The following is a 26,181-nucleotide window of genomic DNA, read 5'->3' on the forward strand; positions in this document are numbered from 1 at the left end:
CAAAGCACCAGCAGCTGCAGTGAGATTAACGGACAGTGTCTTTGTCCAATCACAAACTCCTGATTCTCTCTCAGCCAATCGTGTGGCAACAGGCGGGACCCAGAGAGCGTCTGAACTGCTTGTGTAGCTGCTAGTTAGCTTAGCCATGCTGCTGAGCGATGACATGCATTGATGCAGAAATGCTATTCCAACGGGGCACGGCGTCTCGTCAGCTAGGCTAGCGTCTTGGAGTGGGGAAAAAAGAAAAAAAAACCTGGCTGCTTAGCTAGGATTCTGGATGCCGCTTCTGTGCATCTTTGGCTGCTGTGTGTAACCCTTTAACATATTTCCAAAAGGACATAAGAAGAGGTGGCCGTCAGGAATCAGGTAAGACCTGGTATGACTAGAGCAGGGTATGAATCTGAGCTGCCGCTGATGGTGAAGCTCTGTGATACAGACTGCAGCACTAACGGTTCTCCAGCGTTAAAGCTCACGCAAGCTAACAGCTAAACGTTAACCTAGACTGAAAAAGAAAAGGAGAGTGAGAGAGAAAAACACCTAGTGTCCATACCAGCATGGCCAGCACACTGTTATCCAGCTGGCAGACGGTTAGTCTGGCTGTAACCACTAAAAGCAGATGGGGGAAATTTTCTTAGCCAGGTTAATGTTAGCCGTTTTAGCGTGACACGCTGTCAAGCTCAGGTTATAAGGTAAAAACTCCACCAAAACTGCTACACAGCTTTATCATCTTTATTCTTCTTTTCGTTCAAGCGGGCACCACGTAAACACTTCTATTTGTAAGACTGACAATTTAAATGAAGCCACAGTGATGTTAAACCGTTTGATCCAATTTACAGTTTATACTTAAATGCAGCTTTATTTTTTTCTTATTATATCTCAGGATTACGTTTTTTAATTGCGTACTGAGTTGAACTCGCTTGGTCGTGGTCTCGATGTGCATCACTGGTATTGGGGTTTGCTTCAAGTAGCCATAATTAGTCATAGCTGGTCCATCACCTCTATCTTCACCCAGTGATACCCAGTTGGCTTGGTATCTGTTTATTTGGATCAGTAGTGCTCAACCTAAAGACATTCTGTCCCAGAGATTTCAAATGCAGGAAAAATCTTCACCTTAGAGAACATACAACAATGAATTGTTTTTTTTGTTTGTTAAATAGTTTTTTTTTTTTTTTATCTAAACTCAATTTGTGGATAAATACCTACCTGTATACTACGTGCAAAATGCATTTGAGCCTACATATTCCTAGTTGGATCGCTTAGATCTTGTTTTGGGCAAGATTTTGGGTAATTGCACACTTAGTTTATCCCGTAACATTGTTTCTACCTTACACAACCCAAGCCAGACTAAATGTCATTCTTAGAAGCACAATGGGGCAGTTCGTCTGTATAACTCCTGGCGAGCCCTTGCGGCTTTTGTTTGTGTGGCCTTCTACAAAATTTGGTGCAACACTCAACAGATTATTCCAGCTTGAGGTTTTTGTATTGCAGGTATTTATTTGATGATTTGTGGTTAATTATATCAGAGCGATTTATGCGAGTAGCCTGCACATCTCTGCAACCAAATACTAGCGACTGGTTAAGAATTACTCTGTAATTATTGTCACAAGTTAGTTTTCAAGGAGGTGAGAGGAGGAGGAGGAAGAGAGAGGCATTTGCTCTGCTGTTGCTCTCTTCTCAGTTGGAGTCACAGAGAGGGTATCCACAGCTTGCAGGAGGAAATGGTGATGCCATTCTTATCAGCATTTCGTACTCGAAGGCTTACATTTGAAAATCAAATGTATGCATGGAAACTGCAATTAGGCAACCTATTTTAAAAAAAAAATTGCACCTGTCAGCTGCCATGTCATGAGCTTCTGTGCAGAAGTGAGGACTGTTCCTTCACTCTGATATACTCCTTGTGTACTCCTGTAATAGTCATACATCCCACACTATAATGGTGCTCTTGTTTGGATTTTATGACAGAATAATCGTATGCGTATGAAGGCGTTATCCTTTTTTTGTTTGGCTGTGCCCTTTCCTCTTTTCCGAGTGTCTGGCTACCAGTGGCTTCCAGCAGCCAAATCTGTCCTCGCAGCCCAGGGTAAAATACCAACTTTGCTTTTCTCGATAGTCAAAACGATGGCTAAAATTTCCCTCGTCAGGGCTCAGAAGCTAGTTCATAAAGTCACCTTTCTTTCTTTTTTTTTTTTTTTTTGGACTTTTTATGAAGTTGAGAAATGGGGATTTTTTTTTTTCTTTTTTCCGCAATTGTCTCTTTGCATGTTATCGCCTTAATCTCTGTTATTGCATACATTCTCTTCCATTTCCTCTTTCATTTTTTTTCTTTTTTTGTGCCCGACTGCTCATGCATGTAGATGTTTGAAGAGTAAATAACAGACGTTCTCTGTATACATTAACTGTGACAGAATATGACGGAGCAACAGCTCCTGCTTTCTGTGCCCTGGCAAAGGGCAAAAAGGCGACTAATGAGCAAAACACTGAAACCAAAAAAAGGGGAGAAAAAGATAAGTTTCAGCTTAACTACTAAAGCAAAGTTGTAAGGAAGTGCACAGTTATTGTTTCTTGTTTGGACTAAGTTTTCCAACTTTTGTAAAAGTGTACTGTCCCGGCTGTATTTGCCATCTTTTTGTTTTCTTTTGAAGTGATTTGACTTCCTCGTGTCGAGTAGGAGAAGTGTGCAGTTTCAGTGTTTCTTCTCTTAGTCCATTATGGTTCGGGGTTTTCTTTCAGTGGGTTTGGCAAAGTGATAATGAGGATGTGCGTACTCGTGCAACTACGACTATCATTGTTGTGACAGCAGTTGTGTAGCACTGAATTACAAAAAAAGCAATACTGTCATAATGAAAGAACTGTGCGTGTCTTTAATGATGAAAGCAGGCTTTTTAGGCACAAGCTTAGGTCATTTCTGTGAATTTGTTAAACCAATAGTAAGTCCTGTCCACAAACCTTCCTCAGTCTGCTACAGTACTTTCAGTAGGAGCAAGAAAATGATGGTTCATGGGTGGCTTCCACACCACCCGTTTTTCTTGTCATGTTCTTTATGAACATGTTATGCAAAAAAAAACAACAAAAAAACAGTTAGACCTTCATATAGCTCCAGTATATGAGACTGTTCTAATTAAAACCTCTTGTGTACCAGATTTTTGGATCTATAATCTCACCTCTCAGTGTTGTCTGTGGTCCACTGGTAGCAAATAGAGATCAGTGACTAGATGGAAATTTTCCTGTGACTATTTTATAACACCCAAACCTAGGAGCAAAGTTCAATTTTATGGCATAACGCTCTTGGCTGTAACGACAACATGGAAAATATTTGAATTAAAGCAAGCTAGATCTTGAATGCAATCACACGGGAAATCAAACAGCAAGAATGAAATAATTAAACAGTCCGGCAACCTAGGAATCTCATCAGTCATTTGAGAATCAGTTTGTTTTTCTTATCGCATTTCTGATCGCCTTGAAACTGACCTTCAAGCAACTGCTGAGATATTGGCTTTGTTGCAGACTTAAGCATCTTAATCAGATTATTTTGATTTCTTTAGTTTTTGTGTGTAGAAAAAAAGCTGACCATCCCTATAAAAATCTGTTGTTGCCTCTGAAATGAATGTGCTGGATCTTTTGAAGGGGTTAGCAATAGGGCTGCCACGATTAGTCGACTAGTCACGATTACGTTGACTATTAAAATCGTCAACGACTAATTTAATAGTCGACGCGTCGTTTGAAGCTTTGTAAGATCGCAAAAGACGCAGGAATAAGTACCGGTAGTAGTATTTAAGAGTGTAATAACGGACTGAAACAGAAGATGGCAGCACTGCATGTACAAGGATGCCAGCTGCCGTTAAACCCCGAAGAAGAAGAAGAAGCTGTGTCCCAGAATTCATAGCGCGGCCCAGCGCATTTGTCAACAATGGCGGCAGCTAGTTAGTTTTAATATTACTCTTATTATTCTTTTTGGGTCACAAAATAAAGTTTAACATATTTTCAGGCGAGAATGTAGCTGTGTAAACCTCAAATATCTGCTCAGTTTATCAAGACACCGCATATTTTCAAAAGCGCTCCAACGTTTTCTGAGACGTCTGTTACCCACTAGCTCGATAGCGAGCCGGGTTCAAGGCTCACTCGAGCCTGTGAGAACACCGGACTCCCAGCAAATCGTTTTCAAACCCACCGCCGTCTTTCGCTACTCAGGTTAAACATTTAATATAAGTCACTTAGATAACTTAAAAATGTTATTGTTTGGCTTTTTTTAAAAAAAAATTTTTTTTAGTATTTTATTTGTTCCTGAGTAAATCTGTTTGGCTGAGATTAAAGTTATAGTTTTTACACAGCTGAATAAATGTCAAGCAGACGACTGATTATCAGAAGTGTGAGATGCTCGAGAATATACTCCGGTGTCCTGTTATATTTTAGATAGCAAGGAGCAGACGGCTGAGTTTATTAAACTCCACCGAAACAATCTGCAGATGTCATTCAAATTTAATAAACTATCATCTTGTCTTTTTTTTTTTAGTTAGCACATACCTTAAACACTTCAAGCTGTAAGCTAATGATAGTTATATAAGAGCAGATGCATGCTGGTGCAATAAGCTGTATGTTTTACGTCCAGTGGATGCATGATCTGATTAGTTGACTAATCGCAGAAATAATCGGTGACTAGTCGACTGTCAAAATAATCGTTCGTGGCAGCCCTAGTTAGCAACATGTATAACAAGTGCTGTTTCACACCATTTCCCTGGGTATGGAAAAGTTGCTAAACAATCTCCAGCTTTCATTAAAAATGCATGAGAACATTGATTTTACTCTCAGATAATACCCTAAAGAAATAAAATGAACTGAAATGTGTGTAGGCTGACTGATTTGGGGAGTACAGAGATGAGCGTTTCTGTGGAAAATGTTCTTTCCCCCCCTCTCTCCTATCAGAGAATGTAAGGATGGGAATTTTTGCAGATCCTAGATTTTTGATTTTTCCAACTTGTGTCCTTCTCAAATGTCTGCCACAAGTAGCTTGTTTAGTTCTATTGTGATGGCATTTTTGAGGATGTAGGAAGAGTTCAAATGAAGCCTTTATCTATTTTATATCTACTACTGTCCAGTTTACAAATAATCTGTGGTTTTTACTGAAACAATAACAAGGTCTTCTGCTTCATGGCAGTACTTCCCCATATTTAGATTTTGTTCATACTGACTCCTAGCAGGTTTAGGAACCATGACAGTACACAAAACCAAACCAAGAGCAGCTTTATTAAACTGCACTGCTGTGTGTTGGAGTTCCTTCTGCTTTGTAAACTTAGATTAGTCATTGGGAAATCCCCTGGAGCTCCAGAATCACAGATGCACTGTTGCTTTAAACCCAAGATTTCTTGGATGTGGCCATCATTTTACCTGGTGGGTAGGCCAGCTAGAACAAGAGCTGCCAATTTCAGGGTGTACATGAAGAGGTGTAGGCTGCTAAATTAGGTTGAGTCTAAGGAAATGGATCCTTTCTTCCACAGAGGTATTAAGCTCTGACAGATATCTGCTTATGGATGGAATAAAAGCATGCTTCTGGTGAATCACCTCGTGCTGCCAGCTGCAGAGTGTGCATTCACTATAAATAATTAATTATAATTAGATAAAGCATGACTTGTGTGCAGTCTTGCAAGTGGCTTTACAGTAACATTTTTTTCTATGTTTTGCCTTTTTTGCAACATCATAGGCTTTCTACAAACTCTTTGGTTATGTAACTTGCTGTGATTTCTGATAAGGAAGCTTTGATCAGGTTTTCAGGGCTGATACAGATCAACTTATTTCATTTTGACAATCTCGGTTTCAGCATTTTTTTTTCTTAAGTTTTATTAGCAAACGCCTACTTGTAAGGACCCATGAAAACCGTCTTGGTTTCACATTTCTTGTCTTCTCTTTTCATTTGAGCAACGTTAGTGTGAGCCTCTGAAGCAATGCTTGGTAGATTGCTCTCTTCTGGGGCAGTGATTTAGACTTTGTGAAAAATCAAAATTCAGCAATCAAAACTGACTTTATTACAGGTGAATCTCTGTGCAGCTTAGACACAGACATTGGCATTCTGTTTAACATCTCGTCCCCCTCTTCCAGCCACAGAAAAGGAGTCACTTCACCAGTACCGTCTTTCTGTGGGCTAGACAGTTCACAACCAGACTGAGGGTGAATATGCAGTTGTAATAATAAACTGTGAAGTGAAATAAGGAAGTGAAAACATTTTTAGCGTAATGTTTGTTAATTTGAATTTTATGAACAGATACTCAGACACAACAATGGATATCCTCTAATATGGATGGATGCCTATATGAGAATATGTTTGTTTGTTTGTCTGCTATAGATTTGAAAAGGTCATGGGCTATGATTTAATTTCTTTATTGTGGTGTTTGAGACATTAAGTTTGCCAAAATTACATAAATACTGCCTTTTATGAAAATGGCACTACTCCTTTTTTTTTTTTTTTTTGCATGGGATTTTCAGGCTAAATTGCTAAGCAACATATTTCAAACAGTGGCGTTTATGTGGGCCTTTCACATATTTGTTTAGAGTGTAGAGTGGGGCTTTTGATGTGAAGTTAGTCTAAAAGAAAGCTTGAAACTTTTGCTGTTGGTCGTTGCTATGAGAGTAAATCTCTGACAGTTCTCAAAGGACATGAGCCACGGTCTATTTTAGGCCATTCCCAACTGCTGAGGGTGATCCCGAGGGGTGGATAACCAACTGCTTTCACACAGTCATGAATGTAGCTTAGCCTATATGCTTAACCCAAAACACTAGAGGCCCACTAATTCAATTTTAATGTGATGCTGGAACAATACAGTTTTCTAAAGTGGGAAATCATGTGATCTGTCTTGGTGCTAAAGTTTAAAGTAGTCCAGCAGTTCATCTTTGATCTCTTTAACAAGGTACATTACAAGCATCAGTGCAAAGATAAGTTATCTGAACTCATCTAAACTCGAAGAGGGTCAAGCCTGCTCTCTGTCAGCTTGCATCACTTTCCCATCATCCGGTCACCCTTGTGTCCACACTTCCTGTCTCACAGCTGGCCTGCCAAGTCTCCCATGACCCTTTGCTGCTGTGCTTCTGTTTTGTTTAGAGAGAAACTGGGACATCTGGGATGAGCTGCAGTCTCATGGGATTTCAACTGCTGTGGTTCAGTGTGAAGAGAAGCGCAAACATGTCTTAATCGGCCCATCGCCATCCTGTGCTGTCAGTTTGTGAATCAGACCTTCCCTGTATCTAAAATGCACATTTTGGTGGAAGGAGGAAGTGTAGCAGTGCCAGAGGGGCTGAGTGAGCAGCGAGCAGAAAGAGCACATTCCAGAAGGCAGCAGAGCCCTGTGATTTTAGCAGGCTGTCACAGGGATTAGGTTACTCTGTCTGCCTCTGTGAGCTCATGCTGCTGCTGTCTCAGTGCCTCAGCAGTCTTGCCGAGCAGTGATACACTGTATGCCCACACAGTGAAGATAGACAAGGATCCATAGTTGTTCTTTTTGGTTTGTTTAGCTGATACAATATCCAACTGTTGTGAGGTTTTCTTGTTTGTTTGTTCATTTTGTTTAACAAATAACTTCTCATATGACTTGTAAAAGGACAAAAATTGACGTCAGTGCAGCTCTGGCTATTTTCTACTCATGCTTGTCTCCAGGACAGCATCTCTATAAAATGCATTCCACTAAGAGTCCACTAGGAGTGCTCTTTGACTGGCTCTTCACTTGTGTGCTTTTTTTCTCCCCCTTTTTCTCATGCATAGACTCGAGAGGTTATGGCAGTAGCTGTAGATTGCAGGATGTGGTGAATTCATGTCAGTGTTGTTTTATTGTAATACAAGAACTGACAAAGTTGCACTGTGCATCTTCATTACACTGCTAATTTGCAGTTATTGCGGTTTGTGGTTTACGCCGTCACTTGAGCCTCGTCAAATTTTGTGTAACAGAAAGGTATTTTCTGATGACTCTAAATAAAGGATCGCTGGCCTGTGTTCAATACCCCAGTGATGCCATTTGGGTTAGTTTTACATTGCTGATGGGAAACAGTTGTGACTAGAGTTGGTACTCTTGAGAACATGAGTGGTTGACTTGTATTAACACTGCTTGACCTGTCACTAGATAACGTTGAGCCAGACTTACCGCTTGGTTTATAATTCTGCACATTAGCATGACACAAATAGGCCCACTTTTTTTATAAACACACATTCCACTTGTGGTAATACCCCCACACAGAGTTCAATCTTGAGCTGTTAGCTGTGAAGTGACAGCGTTTCAGCGTACACTCAGCTGGCTGTTTTGTGTAAAAACTGCCCCGGTATGTTTCTAATATTTTCCGATACTTTGTCAGATATTACTTGATTAATCTAAATTATAATTCAGCCTTTAAAGCAGATGATACTGATAATAACGTGTTGGAAAAGCTCTCAGTAAAGAAGCTACTAGAACACAGGTTTTTATTCTGTTTCAAGGCAGAATATTAGAGATGTTTTGTTTTTTTGTTTTTTTTGTTGTTTTTTTTTGCTTTATTGACAGCAGACTGGTTTTGAATGTTACGAGGGAGGAATAGTAGAGCTGCCACGAGCAGGGAAAACCCTGCACTTACCACAGACCACCAGATCTGGCTACTTCTCCAACCATTTCATGCAGTCTCGGTGCCCTCATTGATGACCACAAAGCTTGTCTGTAAAGATCGTGTTTTTGCTTTATGTTTGGCACCCACGTTATTTTTCCCAGTGCTTGGTTTCTTCAAAACATCTATACTTCTACTACTTACTCATTATAAAGGTCACAGGCTATTTGTCTGGGAGCATTGAGTCATGACATCATCGCATTTGATAATCTTGTCCACTGAACATTTCCACATCAGCAGCCCTTGCCCTCGTAGTGGTTTTTGTTGTTGCTGTTGTTATTGGTTGGCCTCTTTTCTTCTCCACATCACTGCGAATCATCAGTGAATATGTTTTTTTGTTTTGTTTTTTATTTTTACTTGTCTTGCAAAATTCTCCAACTACAGGTGATTCTGCATATGTTAATTCATCTCAACTCTAAATGGAAAGACAGTTTTTTTTTTTCACGTTTTTGGTTAGTTAACCTAATTTTTGTCTCACAAATGCAAGATGGCGGCAAATATGAACGTATACAGCAGCACAGTGCTCCCGAACTACAATTTTGTTGTACATGTATGATGACAATAAAGGGCTATTCTACTGTATTTTATAATTTAAGAGGAGTCCTTTTTTGTTGTTTTGTTTTTAAAGCTGTGAGTTAGAAAGATAAATGTGAAAACATTTAGTCACAAAGTCAATAAGATCGATGTGTGCTATGTGCTGCTGGCGGATTGGGCTTACCTGTTAATTCTGCCTGGCAGCAGGGTAAGTGGAGATCCACAGTTGATGTTAATGCGAGACCGTTTGAGCAGTTTGACCCGTCTGACCTCTCGCGTAGCGCTTTGGGGCAAGGCGACTGGTCTCGGCTCAGTATGCAGCTGCATGATTAGCTCAGGGCATCTGTCGCTTAACTTTTTGATCCTCCCTCACATTCGCATCGCAAGTCACTGTGGTGTTAATGTGCACTTAGTGCTTAGCCATCTTAGATGTGGGGGGTGATGGGTTGCAGCGTGTTTTCTGAAAATGGGAGGAATAGCTGTGCACTTGCGATTTGGTCATGAAATACTAGGGAGAGTGTAAAATGGAAAAACTATAGTAAGGGTGGGATGTTGTAAATGCAGGAGGAGCGCATATACACACTTGTATTCCTGTTTTGGCAGACAGTTATCCAGCCCAGCCCAGGGAGTGGAGAGATTGTTGCTTTTGTCTTGGGTGAAGGAGGCTCTCGAGAAGAGTAAATCAGCTCTTTGTTTTTTTTGTGCCACTCCCTAACATGTCTCGCAGTGTTCATTAATTTAATTAAGGATGGAAACGGAGCATGCAATAACAAGCCATGAGATAAAACCACATTATACACCCAAATGATTTTTTTCATTTATTTATTAGTTTTTTTGCAAATTAAGACAACACCCCATATGTGGAAAGCTTAAACCACAGGTGCCCCCCACCCACCCAGCATTTTATGGAAGCTATGTTACACAAATAATTTTTTTTTTAATCACACCTCTTAGTTTCTGACTCTAAACTTGTTGTAGTCTTAATGTGGCAGCATCATCTCATGTTGCTTTAACTGTCTTCTGTTCTTTCTTTTTTTTTAGTCCGCTAAGATCTCCCCAGACCTCCTTTTTTTTTTTTATTAATTAATTAATTTTTTTATAAATTTGTTCTTTTTGTGTTTTGTTTCGTTTTTTTTCCCCGCCTCCTCTTGCTTAACCATGCTGAAACTTAGCTCTGCAGCTTCTGCTTGTGTTTGCCTAAGATCAGGTTTAGGCGTATCTCAAGGCCAGCTATAGAAGGAAACTTAGACACTGCTGCTGCTTCAAATAAAAACCAAGAGCTCTCTATCAACGAGGTCAGTGTCTGGTCCCTGGAGTCAGTCGGGAGTTTTTGGGGCGGGGGGGGGTGAAGGTGAAACTCCATCCACTCTCGTGACATCAGAGCAGCTAAGCAGATGCTTCAGTGGTGCCCCACTCCCTCACTGTTGACCCAAGTATCTGCTGTATTAATCTAGCATATTCTGATTGTGCTGATGGCTGCAGGGGTCATGAGACCAGCTGTTGTGAATGTGCTCATTGTTGAACATGAAGTCTTCACAGTGGATCACAGTCTTCCAAAATCATAATTTTAGATAGCTCAGGGAACCTATGAATGATCGCAAACATCGCTGTTCATATAAGCTGAACATTTGCATTGGCGCTGCGCACAGTTTTGAATATTTATAGGCCAGTGCTAAATTTAAAATAATATCCTTCATCACTGGTCGCTGAGAGCCTCGCTCACTGACGTACCCACATTTCTGACGCACAGTGCCTCTCTCTTTTTTTGCTTCCCCGTTGCAGTAATCTTTACCATCGTTCTGATTTCTCGCTTCACATTTGATGCCTAAAAGAAAAGAGAGTTTGGTAGTTTAGCATTGCTCCTAACCACCTGTGTAAATGTATGAAGGCTTCGTTTGTACACTGTCATTGTGGATAGTCAGTTATGACTGTTATTAAAAGAATACAATTAGTGGAAGGAAATTATATCTGAAGAGACTAAACTGTGGAAATGTTGGCTGGCCTTCTGCTAATATAGTTTAATGACATCATCTGTATCTTGGCATTGGTGCACTACAAAGACAATGTTGTAAACACACTGGGTTCGTTTTATTTAAAAATCAAGAGCCAACACTGTATAAAAGAGGAAGTTTCCTGGTAATATCGACAAATCTGCAGAGAAGAGTTTTAAGAAGAAGCAAGTAGTAATTATCTCGCATCGTTCTTGTTCTTTTTCTAGGTCAGCAGAATTGTCAGAGCCCTTGAAGTTCTCAGCTTTGATGCAGTACAGGTACGGCTGCCTGTTTCTAAACGGCTTCTAAATTTACGTCTGCTGTGTCTTCTAAATAATCATTCTACATGAGCAAACACCACAGTCTGGACATGCGTCTCAAGTGTTAGCAGACACAGGAAACAGATGCTCATAATCCATACTTGGGAAAGATATGAAGGCTCGGTATAAGTGTAAATAAGTAACTGCTACTGCTGCTCATGAGATAACACTATTCTCGATGACACTATTTTGAAAATGTTTTAATGTTTAAAAGGATTCAAAGAGTTTGTGAGGTAGAATATACCCTTTGGTCACTCTCATGTCTCTCCTTGCTCTCTCTCTCAGTGTTCCTAGTGCAAGATGACGGAAGAGGTGATTGTCATCGCCAAATTTGACTACATGGCCCAGCAGGACCAGGAGCTGGACATCAAGAAAAACGAGCGTCTCTGGCTTCTCGATGACTCAAAGTCCTGGTGGAGGGTTCGAAATGCCACCAACAAAACAGGCTTTGTGCCGTCCAACTATGTGGAAAGGAAAAACAGTGCCAGGAAAGCATCTATAGTCAAGAATCTCAAAGACACACTAGGTAAAAAGTAGTTATGATTTCCTGACTTTGACTTGAAGCTTTATCAAAGTTAACACTCTTCTCCACAAATTTGTTTAGTGTTATGGAGGATCTCACCATTTCCCGGTAAAGCTTTGAGGATGTTTTATGAAATATTTGCGCATGTTTGATGCCTTGCAGCATCTTTGACTGTTGGTTGATGTGCTTTGTGTTTTGCATGCTTTAAAAAAGAAAAAGAAGAGTGGCATTACAGAGCACGTTTATCTAGGCCAGCTACAATACATTGTTGTGGCGTGTGATGAATCTTGTGAAAGTCACCACAGGAGAATGGTCGCAGGCTGATATGTGATTGGTTGAAATGCAGAGAGCGATTTTCATCTCACTGTGCACTTTAGTTTGAAACTTTAGTTTCTTGGAGCGTTGTCTGATGCACGATTGTGTATTTTGAAGCATTTATTCTGGTAAGGCGGTGATCTCTATTTTTAAATGCCAATACAATTGATGTTTTCTCCTGTTGATGTGTGTTAGGTGGAGGTAAATTGGACAATTTCTAGTTTCTGTTTCTGTATGAGCAGCACCTAATTCTTTTATCTTGTCTTGAATTGATACAGCACAGGTGTTTTCTCCTCTATCTGCACCATAGTAACACAGTTTGTTTGTGATTTCTCTTTTCATAAATTACCTAGTTTGTTATGCCTTGTCTTTAGTGTCAGAAGCTTTTTTTTAAACATTGAACTCCAAACTGTTTGAACCACATGCCATCATTATCCTAATTAAAGCGCAATGGCATAGCTGTTGTCAGTTTACGCTAATCCATTAGGTGTACACTAGTCATCGTCTGCTATTTATCTGCATAACATCAAATTGCAGGGGAAAAAAGGGTACTTTTTAAGCAGTTTTGTTTATTGGTGATGTGGCAGTGTCTGCGTGCTGTTGAGTAGGAGGATCTCTGCGAGGAAACCCTTTGTCCGAAAGGTGTTTTTCCTCCCGAAAGTTTAGAAAAAAATGGGGCTATTCTCCGTCCTTCTAACCAGAAGTGTGTCATAAGTGTATACATTACAAATGTTTGCAAAACCCTTATCTGTTGGACACGTGAAATGTGTCTTCCTGTTAGTGTGTGCGTGAGTGCTGTGGTTAGATGAGCCTGTCAGCTCAAATGCTCTCGTAATGAAAAATCATGTAAGGGCAGGAAGCAGCCTCTCTAGTTTTTAATGTGCGGCTCATTTCTTTTCTGTTTTTGCTCACTTAAATAAGCAGGGATTTCCCTTTTTTCTCTTGTTGTTTTTCTGTTTATGGCATGTAAATTTTTATTTATTTATTTATTTTTACTGCTGCAGTTTAGGTCTCCTCAGTCTTCATGTCCTAGGCTTTTATAGGTTTATTTGCCTGTCTGTTCTCTGTTGTCTGTAGTGTGTGTGTATGTGTTTGGTTGTCGTGCACCACAGCGACGAGCTTCCCCGTAACATCCCACCTGTCGGTGCATCCGTTGATCAAATGGTTCACATGAACAGCTGCAGCAATGGCAACTCCAGCTATTTCTCACTTACACATACAACTCAGTAAAACATGAGCAAATGTGGTCTAACCATAAACCAAACTTTATGAAACACAAATATAGCAATAGAAAGGTTGTAAATGTATAACTTTCACTTTTTCTTGTTTTTAATTATTTATTAAGTAGATTTAAAGCATTTTAGCTGTGAACTTTAGGGCTGACTCTTCAATAATATGTGGGAGGGAAAACCTTGGGGTTTTTTTCCTTTTCCCTTCTTCTTTTCTTAGCCAGGTCCGTTGCTGGGTGTGGAGCAGTGTCATCGTTCGAAAGAATGTGTGATGGTATGATCCGTGTGTGTGTGTGTGTGTTTTAGTACTCATGTTTCCTGTGTTTGTTGTAAAGTTATGAGTGTTTCTCCCAACAACTGCAGTCATGTGACACTGAGTGTTCACTGACTCACTCAGCTGCTGCCATGTCCTCACAGATCCTTATATAATTTTTTTTAAGGACACTACCCTCCTGCTTCTATATGTTGAGGAAATTACTCCTTCACTTTCTTTATACCTTGTCTTTCCCTTTTCTTTCTCTGCGCGTATAAGTGTCAACCCCCCCCCTTCTTCTTCTCCTCTCCATGAGGCCTCTGTGCTCTGCCTTCCATAGCTGGACTGAAGGCCTCTATATCCCACACTCTCATTGGCTAAGCCTGACCACATGGTCACAAGTAGGCTGCCCTGCTCTGAAATCCTCCCAGCTCTCTGGGTGTTCACATGGAATAACTCTACAGCTGCAGTGGGAAGAGAGCGGGGGCCGGGAAGGAGACAGAGAGAGGGAGAGACGGCAAGCCCAAAATGGACATGGCTAACCTATTCAAACATTTCTTTCGTGAGTTTTCTACATTTCTAGTCTTCTTAAGCTGCTTTTAAAGCAAGTATGACTCATTTGTTGTTTTACAAGTTGTCCGGAAATGTTTTGTCTGAAGTTTGAGTGGCTTTTTTTTTTTCCTCCTCTCACTCTCGCGCTCTCTTTCTCTCTCTAGCTGTGCAGCGGCAATTGTCAAATCTTCTTTCTTTTTCATCTTCCCTTCGTGATTTCTCACACTGGTTAGTTTTATCTTAGTTAACCAAGTAAATGTGTCATAATTGGAGCTGGCGGAAACTGATTTCTGTGCTAACATGTTGTGCTGGTAAAGAGAGGGTGAAAGGGTGTCTTAACAGCTTTTGTGTGTGTGTGTGTGTGTGTGTGTGAGTGTGAGCAGCTGCAAAGACTGGGTGGATATGCTTTTGAAAAGCCTTCTGCTGAGCCGAAGCCTGTAATTGCCTCAGCAATCGTTCTCTGCCTCTTTCTGTTGAACACACATGCATACACACAGTAATCCCACTCCAGTTCTTTCTACTATTAGTCCCAGTGAGCTAGGTGTATTACTTTATCATGCTTGAAGACCCCTACCCTGTTTAGGAATATCTTAATATATAGCCAGTGTGTGTTTTCTCTTATGCTAACCTAAGGGTGCCCCCACTCATTCTAGGAGGGTCTCTTCCCCCACCGTCCACCCCACCTCCTGTCATGGGCTACAGTTGAAGGGACGCAGGGTGCTTATGTAGAACACTGTAGTCATTGTAGTCAAGAGGAGGAAGGGGTCTTTGCTGATTGATGGGACCCGGGTTCCCATCTCCCGCACCTCACTCGGTTATCAGAGGAATGTCGCTACATGGACAGCTCTGTGGGATGAGGATATTTTACAGCCACGCTGACACTCGTTTTCAAAAGGCTTCGGCACACACGCTTGCTGTAATCTCACCTTGTAACTGCTGAGTGATATCGCCTGTCTCTGTCTATCTTTGTGTGTGTGTGTGTGTCCGTGTCCACTGACTAGTCTGCTTGCTGTCTGAAGGATCCAGAGTATGGTGATGAAACCAACACAGAGATGAGCTAACAAATGTTTTGCTTGTGTAAACTGAGAGCTGTTAGTCTTTCTCTCTGTCTCTCTCCCCTCCCTCCGTTTTCCTGTTTCTCAGCCTCCCCAGCGAGCGGAAACTCTAATTTGAGGCACATTTCTCTCTGAGCATTTGGAGAAGTGAAGCCAGAGAGGAAGCAAGAAGTTAGAAGGAAGTTGAATCATATGGGGGGGGGGGATCTATCTGTCGCACACTCCCTCATTTCAAAGTCCGGCTTTTCTCCAAAACCACTGATCGCTCTTCCCTGACCAAAAAGGCAAAAGACGTAATCATAATTAGAAGTTTGGCAGGGGAGTTGTCAAGTTTACTCAGGCCTTCAGATGTTGTTCTCCTGTGAAAAGACATTTACTCGTCTTTGTTTTCCTGTATATTCTTCCATTAAGAATTGCTTAAGAGGAAGTGAGCAAGGGTCTGGACCTGTTGAACCATTGCCGACATTAACAACGCCCTCCCCCGCCTTGTCAATTGAATTATATTGTCTACTATAGATGATTGCTTTTATTATAGAATAATATACCGATTATTTTCCCAGTGAATAACCACAATTTGGTCTGTAGAGTACAGTCAAAAGATCACTTAAAGTGTTTGTTTATGATAATCCAAAACTCAGAAATCCAAAAGGAACAAGTAAACCAGACTGTATATCTATTGTGAGTTACTTATTTGGTTTAGTTAAAATGCAAGGGGGAGGGGGGGGCTGGCACATAGAAAAAGTTTTGTTTTAGACTTTGTTGTTATTCAGCATCATTTTGACAAACTGGTGGCTGAAGGAATATAAATATTAGCTCTCAGTAGAGCGTCTCTTTGCCCCCCTGCTTGCTGCCCACAATTGAATATCTATTGTTTGTTTGTGCAGCATGCCAGTATCATGACACTCGTTGCTTTATTGGCGTGTCCAAATAGCAATCATGTAAAAGACAGTGGTTATGGAAATCTTTTTCTTTTTAATTGAACTGACGTGTTTGTATTTGGGGGGAGCACACATGATTTACAGCATCAGCAAAATGCAATTTAAATTTAGGTCACCTGAGTAAAGGTGAAGAGAAAGTGAAAACGAGTTTTAAAGTTACTGTGCAGTTTTCTGTTTTGTTTTGGGGTTTTTTGTGATTACATATGTTAACCAAATAATTTTCCTGTAGCGCCTGACTGTAGCGGTGTGCTGTCCAGATGCGTAAAGAACAGAGGAGTATTTCTCTCCGAGCGCTGCTCCGTCACAGAGATCGATGGCTGCCTGCTTGCTTTTGATGTCTCGAACAGCTGAAGTTGAAAGAAGTTTGCACGTTTCCTGCGTTTCAACCGCGTTGGCAGCTTTATTGAAGCTGTAGTCTTAAAAGGTAGCCCCGGTCGTCTCCACTGAAGAACAGCCAACTCACTCTTGTGTGTCTTTCCTTTAGCTTGTTTGATTTTTGAACTACACATGGCTGTCATTATATTTGGCACATAAACCATACGACTGAGTGTGGCTTTTTTGCGGTACATATATTGTCTGAGTTTGCATTGCTGTGAATCTATAGAGCACTTTCTGAGGCTCTGTGTTGTCACCACATGACATAAGTGTAGTTTGCGTGATAATTTAGGGAACATGAGAAGAAGTGCAGTTGAGAATATGACTGTGATTAGAGCAGGAGGACTCAAAATGCCAAAGCAGGAGTGTGTTCAGGCACTGTCAGACAGCCTGACGCGGGGTGTTGTCGTCCGCAGAGGAAGAGTCGTGAAATGGAGGGAAGCCAGGAGGTCGAAAGGGTCCTAGCAGACAATGGGACAGCCAGCCAGTGTAGGGAGGCCACAGTTGAAAAACAAAACTAGTTCCTGTCTACCACTGGTAGCTGAGCAAACTCCCCAGCACTTTCTTCTCCTCCTGCTGAGTGTACCTCATCTATAAACCCCCAAAAAAGCAACTGTTTCAGAGGTGGTTACCAACTAAGTCATGGTCTTAATCATTGTTATTTACTGCCATCTGTTGCAATATGAGTTCCTTCCTCTGTGTCCTCCTCTAAGGAAATACACAGGAAAGAGCATGTGACGTCAAATGAGAGAAAAATTTCCAAAGCAAAGTTCTTTTTCATTTCTCTTGTTATCCTTTTTCTGGTAGCAATAGAGTAACGGGGGGGTTTGTGGGTTTTTGGGGAAGCTGAAAATCCCACACTGCATGTACACATGCACCGTGAGGGCAGAATTTTAGGTTAAGTTCAGGTGTCAGCAATGAGCGGAAACTACTCTGTAGGTGGTGAGATGGTGTTTATTTTTAGCTTTCTACATTTAAATCTGCTTTTTTCAGAGTACATGTATCTGTAGCCAAAAACACCGTTTTCTTTTTGTAGGCCAGCTTGGACGTTGTCCCACGAGAAATAAAACCAGTAGGTGTTTCAATAGGTTTGTTGGATTATTGCATAAAATATGGAGAATTAGTTTGTTTTCTTTGGCAAAATGGCATTTGTGTAAATGCTGTCACTAGAAAGAAAATCCAAATTTGAGGTCATAAACTCCACTGCAGCTGAATGACGGCACAATCGGTGAGGTCTTGTGTTCGATTGTGATTGTGTTAAATGGCTTTGAGACTTTCTGTAACCTCAATTAGCGACTTGTGAGTTCTAAAATATTTCCTATAGTAAAACGTTTGTCTGAAGCTTGCGGTAAACACAAGCCGTATTTCAGCAGTCATTGATTTTTCACAGGGAACCAGAGGTGAAAGCACTGACTTGTTTTGGGGTTTTAAGATTCATCGCTGCTTTACTCTCTCATGTCTGCAGTTGAAGGATTCTGCTTCTCGTCGTGTGGGGCATTTTGTGGCAAAGGTTTCATTACTAGTTGTTGCAGTGGGCTGTTGGTCAGATGAAAGATTTCCAGCTTCAGCCCTCATATAATCCAGCAGTGCTTAACCTCAGACTGTCCTGTTACTGCCCTAACGTACGTCACTTATGTAATGTGTTACCATTACTTCATAAAAAAGACACTAAGCCCAGCTACCTCTTATCTGTGCCATGATAATCTGGAATTTCTGCAGGTTTCAAAATGCCTCTACACACTTTGTTTGTTTGTTTGCTGTTACCACCTGTACGTGCTTGTTACTGTGCCTTTACTACTCTGCACATACCTTGTTGAGTTCGACATAATAAAAGGTCCAGAGATTGTGCTCAGAGCCCTATTCTGCACAGCCACGTACATTTTTGTAATCGACCTACAGCAGCATTACAGATGGGCCCTTAGAGAAGCAGGTGCCTTCAATTTTCTTTTCTTTTGTCTTCTGGTATTGTCTACCTGTAGCCATACAGGCAAATCTGAACATCCTACTACTACAGATTGAGCATCTAGTCAAATTTAGTGGCTCCGTTTTTTGTTTTTTTTTTAATGCAAAGTGTTCATGTGAGCGGAGCAGGAAGTGCCAAATAAAAACTGTGACAGGGACACTGATAAGGACTGTTGGCTGGCCAAAGAGATAAAAACTCAAAAATAAGTTGTCTCCGGTGTCAGTCGGAGGTAAAAGACGCATTATTTATACAGAGTTCACCTTTAACCTTTGTATGGAGCTAACTAGGCCATTTCCAACTGTGCAAAGGCACACCCCGGAGCCTGCACCTGCATAATCACTCTTTGTTTGTTTGTTTGTTTCCAAGAATTGCAGATGCTTTGGCTGTTGGAAATCTAGATTTTGGTCTGTGATGTTTATGCATATTTAAAAACTTAGACTAGTGGATTTATGCTGTGGAAACATTTGTTTTTTGTAAGAAAAAACAATTTTTTTGTTGTTGTTTGACATTTTGCCTTCAAGTCCTAAAGACTGCACAGATGCATAACTAGCATCTGCGCAGCACTTAACCTCCACCTACAGACATCAGCTCTTAACACCCTGTCTGGAGTCTGTAGTTATGTACAGTGGTGTGACTAATAACAGGGTCTACCTGGAAGCAATTTGACGTTGGACTCTGAGCACTACCGTGAAATTTGTCTGCTCTCCTTGAGTCAGAGACACCTTTCAGTAGCAATTTATGTGTGGTAAAGGATATTCAGTATGGCGTTGTGACACATTAGTCACGTTCCCCACTCCGTCCTGGAGACTACACCCTGCCTTAGTATATAATTTCACCCAGCTGTCTTTTGATTGTGCAAGCAATAGCTTTGCAGACGTAATCAGGAATAGGGTCTCTCGTCTGCTTGCTCTATCTGATATCAGTGTCTGGTTAGTTTTAGCTTCAGTCTGGTTTACTGTCACATCATCGGTAAGAGCATAGATGTGTCATGATTACAGTAACGTCACGTGGGCTTTGTTTAAGTAGCAAAATGGCTGTCAGGTGGAAATTCTTGCTGATTGAAACAATTGCTGGGAAAAAGGTTCACGGGCATGGTGACTGTTCTACCGTTAGCCTCCGTTTGTTGCCCTTTTGCCAGTGGTCAACTATGGAAATGTGTGTGTGGGCTAGGTTGGCATCAAATACAGAAAGGAATAGCTAGTTTGCTGATAGCCCACAGTTGATAACACGTTGATGAATGTGCTCCTTATCATCGCACACCGGTCAGGTTGAGGGGGTGTTTGGAGAGTGATGGTGCTGGGTAGAGACTGGGAAGAGCACTCTAGAACAAGGAAGTCAAAAAGCCTTTGATTGTATAGGTGAAATACAGCCCAGTTTAATCTCAGCTGGGCAGACTAGTAATATACATTGCAAAATGACCCATTAAAATATATATGACAGGTTGCTTTTATATACATGTAAACAAGTACCAGTACATTCTGAAGACGGTGACTTTCAGTTACACAAGATCACAAGTGGCCTACAGAGATTACTTTGGAAAAATAAGTACAATTTCTAACATGTTTTTAGTGCAAATGTATTCAAAGTGGATCCAGTGCAGTTGCAGTGTAGAAAGATCTTTAACTTTCTGTTCTATTGTTTATCTGTCCTCACATGACATACAGCATTGCATTCAATTTTTTTTTTATTTTTACCTTCCTCATGAATTCTTTGCAGTGCTCACAGTTTGCAGAATTGTTACCTGCCCTGTGCGTCATATTTCTGATGCTCCTGCTGAGTTTTTATTTATTTATTTATTTTTTTTTGTAAGCTGCAGGTGATTAGTTCAATGTGATTAGCAGCAATGAAATGGTATTAGTTGTTGTTATGTTTTTTAACCACTGTTGGGTAGCAGCAGTTTACTTTCTTTCTAGTTTCCACAGATTATAGGTCCATGCCAAAACAAGTTTCCATCCCACTCACTTTCTTCCCCCAGCACACCAGCATTGCATTTTTTCCCCTTGTTTCCTCAGCACCTAGGCCTAATCCCCAAGAATGTATTTGGATTTGGACTGTGGAGCGGGGGGTTAGGGGAATGTAATGTAATGTTGAAAAGGAATGATGTTTAGCCCTGCTTACCCACCCAGCCCATAATGCTTATTATTGCTCCCTGGTATTTGTCTGGGATTTTTTCTTCCTGCCTTAAATTTTCATGTTTATAATGGGAAGTGTGTGCAGTTTTGGTTTTTTGTGTTTGTTTTTTTTTAATTCCAGACTTGTTCCTCACCATTATGGGGAAAATAAAATTCCAAAGAACTGGCCTTTTTTTGTTTTAATTGAAATGATGACTTTTAAATTTGAATGTAGACAAATAAGCATGTCTCGGCTGCTTTTCAGATTCTGATCGAATTCACTGGGTTCAATTTTAATATGAATGATGATAATGATTCCCCTGCAAACGCCAACATCTTTACTATATTCGTCATATTTTTTTTTTTTTTTAGGAATTGGGAAAGTGAAGAGCAGAAAGGGGGGTATGAGAGATCCAGCCCCTAATGCTGACCCAGATATGAATGCAGATAACGGAGAGAGGCTGTATGACCTCAACCTTCCCGCCCTGGTCAAGTTCAGCTACACAGCAGAGCGTGAGGATGAGCTGTCTCTGGTGAAGGGAACACGTGTGGTGGTGATGGAGAAGTGCAGCGACGGCTGGTGGCGCGGTAGCTACAGCGGACGGTCAGGTTGGTTTCCGTCCAACTATGTGACGGAGGACGTGGATGGGACGGCGGGGGGAGGGGGTATGGGCGGACTCGACCCTGCCGGATCGCTGACAGAGAAACTGGCTGCGGTGGTGAACATCACAGCGAACGGAAACCGAGTGCTGCACACAGTTCAGGCGCTCTACCCGTTCAGCTCAGGCAACGACGAGGAACTGAACTTTGAGAAGGGCGAGGTAATGGAGGTGGTGGAGAAGCCCGAGAATGACCCGGAGTGGTGGAAGTGCCGCAAAGCGGATGGACAGCTGGGCTTGGTGCCCAAGAACTACGTCACTGTGCTGGACTCCACCTCCCATAAACCGCAAGCGGGGCTCGCTGGGCCGCCCACACCCGAGTGCGACTACATCTTGCCATCAGGCAGCGGGCGCTTTGCGGGGAAGGAGTGGTACTACGGAAAGGTGACGCGCCATCAGGCAGAGGTGGCGCTCAATCAAAGAGGCACAGAGGGAGACTTCCTCATCCGAGACAGCGAGTCATCGGTCAGTAGCCTCCACCTTCTCCTTGGTTTATCTTGTTATGTGTCGGTGCTTTGAAACACTGTTAGTAACCCCGGTTCTCTTTTCATTTTTAGCCAAACGACTTTTCCATCTCCCTGAAGGCGCAGAGCAAGAACAAGCATTTCAAAGTGCAGCTGAAGGACAACCTTTACTGCATCGGACAGCGCAAGTTCAACTCTATGGAAGAGCTTGTTGAACACTACAAAAAGGCTCCCATCTTCACCAGTGAGCAGGGAGACAAACTGTACCTGATTAAAGCCCTGGCTGCTTCCTGATCCATCTGTCTCACACAGTGATGCACGCACACACACACACACACACACACACACACACACACCTCTACACATTATTTTCATCAACATATAATACAGATACTTACACGAGAACACACACTAACATTTCAGCTCCAAGCCTGAAGACTTAACACATCATCAGGACTTAAATGATATGTGATTTGTCACAGATTTGTGAGCATTCCAAGAGGAGGTGTGGGGTAAAAAAGCATGGGAGAGACATTGAGGAGGGAGACGGCAAGAAGGTGGACTCCTGAGAGTAACTACAGACCTCTTGGTTGCCTATTTTAAATTATCCAGATGTGCTAGGTCATAGGCAATGCCATGGTTATTTCCACCTTGATATCTATTGCATTTAGTTTTCTTTTCCTTTTTTGTTGTTGTTGATGTTGTTGATAATATATAATCTTTTTAACGGTTTCTTTTAAAAATGTGATTTTTTTTTTTTTTAACTTTACACATTATACAACCAACACCTGACTGAGGCATTTTCTTTCAGATGTTAGCAAACTCGAGAGCCGAGCCTATAGCTTATTTCTTTTTGTCTGTCTTAAGGCGCTGTTTGTGGCTGTGGACAAACTAATACACAACTTCTGCTAATCCCGAATAAAAATGAAGTGACCAAAATATATTTATTGATACAATTCTGTAATGATCAATGTTGTAGAGATTGGAATATCACACTGTGCATTTTCTTTTTTTTTTTTTTTAAGGATTTCAAGGTTTCCTCTTATTGTAAAAGGTCAAACTCTCTATATAGTGGTCTTCCTTTGTACAACAGTATTGCTTGTCTCACATATTGCTGTATCTGTATCACGTGAATGTTACAAAACCGAGGCAGCGTAGATAGGGGTTTTAAATCCTCTAACTTTGCATGGACGCACACAAACCGAATAGTGTCCTAACACCTTCCGCCTAGCTCCGACAGGAGAGGGAGAGACAGTCCACAGGGGTGACGGGGAGTTTATCTTTGCATATAAAGGTCATGTGAAGACTCAAAGTATTTTTCCCTCCTGGGTCTCTCCTCCACCCCCAGCCCAGTGTGTGGGTGACAGCAGATGTGTCTTCAGTGTTGCCAAAGGGGATGGAGATGGACGGCAGTGAGGTGAGCCAGGGTGAACTGCGCGGCTTCCAAAAATATATACAGTGCTGGTTTGCCGGAGCTCTGAGGAAAAATGGAGGGCTGGGAGGGATGATGTCACTGCTCCCTGAATTGGTGATCACTGGAGGGAATGGAGGAGTTGAGGGTTACCCAGGGGTCGCGTTTGTGTGGTTGCAAAGCGTACACGTCGAGCTTAAGCCAGCACTGGGGTTGTCGGAGAACAATTCCTTATGCTGAAGAAATGATAAAGAAAGTGCTTGTTTTCTTTTGATTAATGTATCCTAAGAGCTGCTTTAAATGTACGTGCAGTCAAACTTTGGGACATTAAGCTGGTTTTACCAAATGTATGTTCAATGTCCGTATGTCTGAATGCTTTCAGCAGCACACATGGTTTATATTTACAGTGAAGGACTTCTAGTGAATGGCTGTTTTTGAGTGAAAGTGGACCAAGTAGTTGTTGAATGTTGTGCGGCAGCTAGTGCCGCTGCGTGCTGCCTGCAATCAAAGCTGCAGCAGTGTTGGCGGGGGGCCGCTTCAGCAGTGTGCTCCGGGAGACGCCGATCACGATGATGATGATCACGATGCCTGCGATGATGAGTTCTCCAGCTGTGGCCAGTTGGACCCGAGTACAGGGAGAGAGAGGAAGGAGGAGGAAAGGGAGAAAACGGACATTTAAAAGAAAAAAAAGAGGTGAATCAGGAGCAAAGGAGGAGACTGAGACTTTTTTTTCCATTGGATAAGAGTATCTGGAATCGCATACCCAGGCAGGGAAATTGTTGCTATATCATAGCAGAGACTAAAGGAGTTGAGATGGGAGGGTTCTGGAGGTCTAGTTAATCCAAGCATGAAAAAAAAAATTCAGTCATGCCACAAAGAACACAAAACATGGGTGTGAACCTTTTTTCCCCTCCCTCCATTCCCCAGGTGATTGACTGAGCTATTCATACAGAGAGCTGTGAGCAGACTTTCCTCTGTCCTGGACTTGTATAAGATGAATTCTAAACAGTGAAACAATCGGCTTTCAGTTCGGTTTATGATGGGTGAAAAGTGCAAGCGCCAATTTTAAACCTGCACTGCACCACTTGAAATCTGAATTGAAGTCGGATTATGTCTTATTTAAACGTTTAAGGCAGGAAAGGAAAACATTCCAGGAGTGCACGGCTTCTGGAGGGATCTCTGAATGTGTGGTTTAAAGTGTCAGCATGGCTTGAGTGATTTTGTTTTTTTGGGTCCCAAACTATTTTTATGTCACGATGTTAAAGGGACAATTAGTGCCTGTTTGTGCTTCATTTTCAGTCACTAGATCAGTATGTGGGTCATATGGATTCTGTCACATTTCCTTTATTATACCCAGATCAGTGGCTGTTTGTCGTACAGCTGCCGTTTTGCTCTACGTGAAACAGCATTTCCCTACACTTTGAATCACTCTTGGCAAAAATGCCCTCCCTAACTTTCAGTTCTGTAAGCATCCTGCAATATTACGCAATGCCAACGCAACGTGCCCCAGTTTGAAGAATTGAGGAAGGGATTTAAAAATGTGCCTTCACAATTGTTTTTTTTTTTTGGCTTTTTTTTTTTTTTTGTCTACCAAAGGTTTAGTAACCGCTCCCCCCAAACCTTCTTTTATTCTTATGTCTTTATCCTGTGCTTCCCACTTCTCCGCTGCGACGTATTTGGTTAAAGCTTTGCATGCGCGTCAGTTAAGTGATTAGTGAGCGATGTTTTGGGATGTCCTTCCTTATAGGGAATAGCATTTCCTGGTGATGCAGGCTGAAAATGTCATTGTCTGACTTTTTTTTTTTTTTTTTTTTTCTTTTTAAATCTCCTGCATAAAATGCCCATTAGTTGATATTGTGTGTAGTTTCAAGTGACCTTACCGTAGCTGATTTTAATCAAGTATAACATAAGTGAATGCCTACATTGTACAGTATGAAACTATGTGCTGATGTTCATTCAGAAACGTAACACCAGGTGTGATGTAATCATGACCTGAATCTCCATGTATGAAGCACCTCAAGTAACGGTATCACATTATTGTTGGTTGTGAGAAACTGTCACGGTTTCTAAGGATATAGTTTGTTTTTTTTAATGTCTGTATGTAAAACTAGTGTTAAGACATCCACTTTTCCAGTTTAGCCACTTAAATATGGAAAAAAAAGCAAAAAAAATCCCGAGTACCTAAACGTTTTACTTGATATTCCAACGCAGAACTACAGTATCTCCATGCTTAGATATCGTTAATGGGATCTTTCTCACTTTACAAGAATGGAGGCCGCATGAGCAGAGCCTCGTAGCTGTACAGAAAATGGTTTGAAATCTGCAGAAAAAAAAAAAAACCCGCTGAAGTCAGTTGTGACTGATATTATCAAGAGATTGTCTATCAAACTATTAAAGATGGAAAACTACAGCGCAGCAGAAGCTTCTTCCTGACTGCTCAACTAGCCTGAGATCTTTTTTTTTTTTTTTTAATTATTATTATTTTCATGGATTTCTTGATAATATTCAGAACAAGTGGCTCTGGTATTAAATCTTTGGTGCTTTGTGCTGCTTACATTTCTATGGTGGTCTTTAACTCACAATGCTTTTTTTTTTTTTTTTTTCCCCTCTTTTTCTTTCCCTCCCCCTCCCTGTACGAGAGTGAAGAAAACGGATGATAAAGGCAGTGCTGTGAAAATTTAATGTCATGCTCTTAATACTGTTTTTATGGAGGGGAGATTGTCTTCAGGTGTAATAATTTAGAAGAGTCTATTAGAGTGTTCAAAAGACGTAATAAACAGCATAAAAATGGTCCCGTCTGTTTTTAATCTTGTCGTTTGCTCAGTCTGGGACAAAACAGGTGATGTATGAAGCCACAAACTGTATGACCCTAACCCAG

The 26,181-nt window shown here is 41.3% G+C and overlaps 1 protein-coding gene across 4 annotated transcripts; it reads left to right on the top strand.

The window, feature by feature from the left end:
• Positions 1-26,094, top strand: LOC147322049 (SH2/SH3 adapter protein NCK1-like). 4 transcript variants are annotated; one of them, XM_086306357.1, is made up of 5 exons: positions 3-366; positions 11,363-11,413; positions 11,741-11,981; positions 21,142-21,893; positions 21,986-26,094. In XM_086306357.1, exons 3-5 carry the CDS (start codon positions 11,756-11,758, stop codon positions 22,184-22,186), a joined length of 1,179 nt encoding a protein of 392 aa, XP_086162483.1. In that variant the 5' UTR covers positions 3-366; positions 11,363-11,413; positions 11,741-11,755; the 3' UTR covers positions 22,187-26,094. The 4 variants fall into 4 exon arrangements, with proteins under 4 accessions (XP_086162485.1, XP_086162483.1, XP_086162484.1 ...); XM_086306358.1 differs by lacking the exon at positions 3-366 and adding an exon at positions 424-689; XM_086306359.1 differs by lacking the exon at positions 11,363-11,413 and having other exon boundaries at positions 1-366.
• Positions 26,095-26,181: the final 87 nt, after the last annotated feature.

This window comes from Aulonocara sp. 'chitande type north' Nkhata Bay, linkage group LG9, assembly GCF_057382095.1.
Source record: "Aulonocara sp. 'chitande type north' Nkhata Bay isolate Kocher_YH1m ecotype deep benthic linkage group LG9, A_spYH_male_GT1.1, whole genome shotgun sequence".
Lineage (NCBI taxonomy): Eukaryota > Metazoa > Chordata > Actinopteri > Cichliformes > Cichlidae > Aulonocara > Aulonocara sp. 'chitande type north' Nkhata Bay.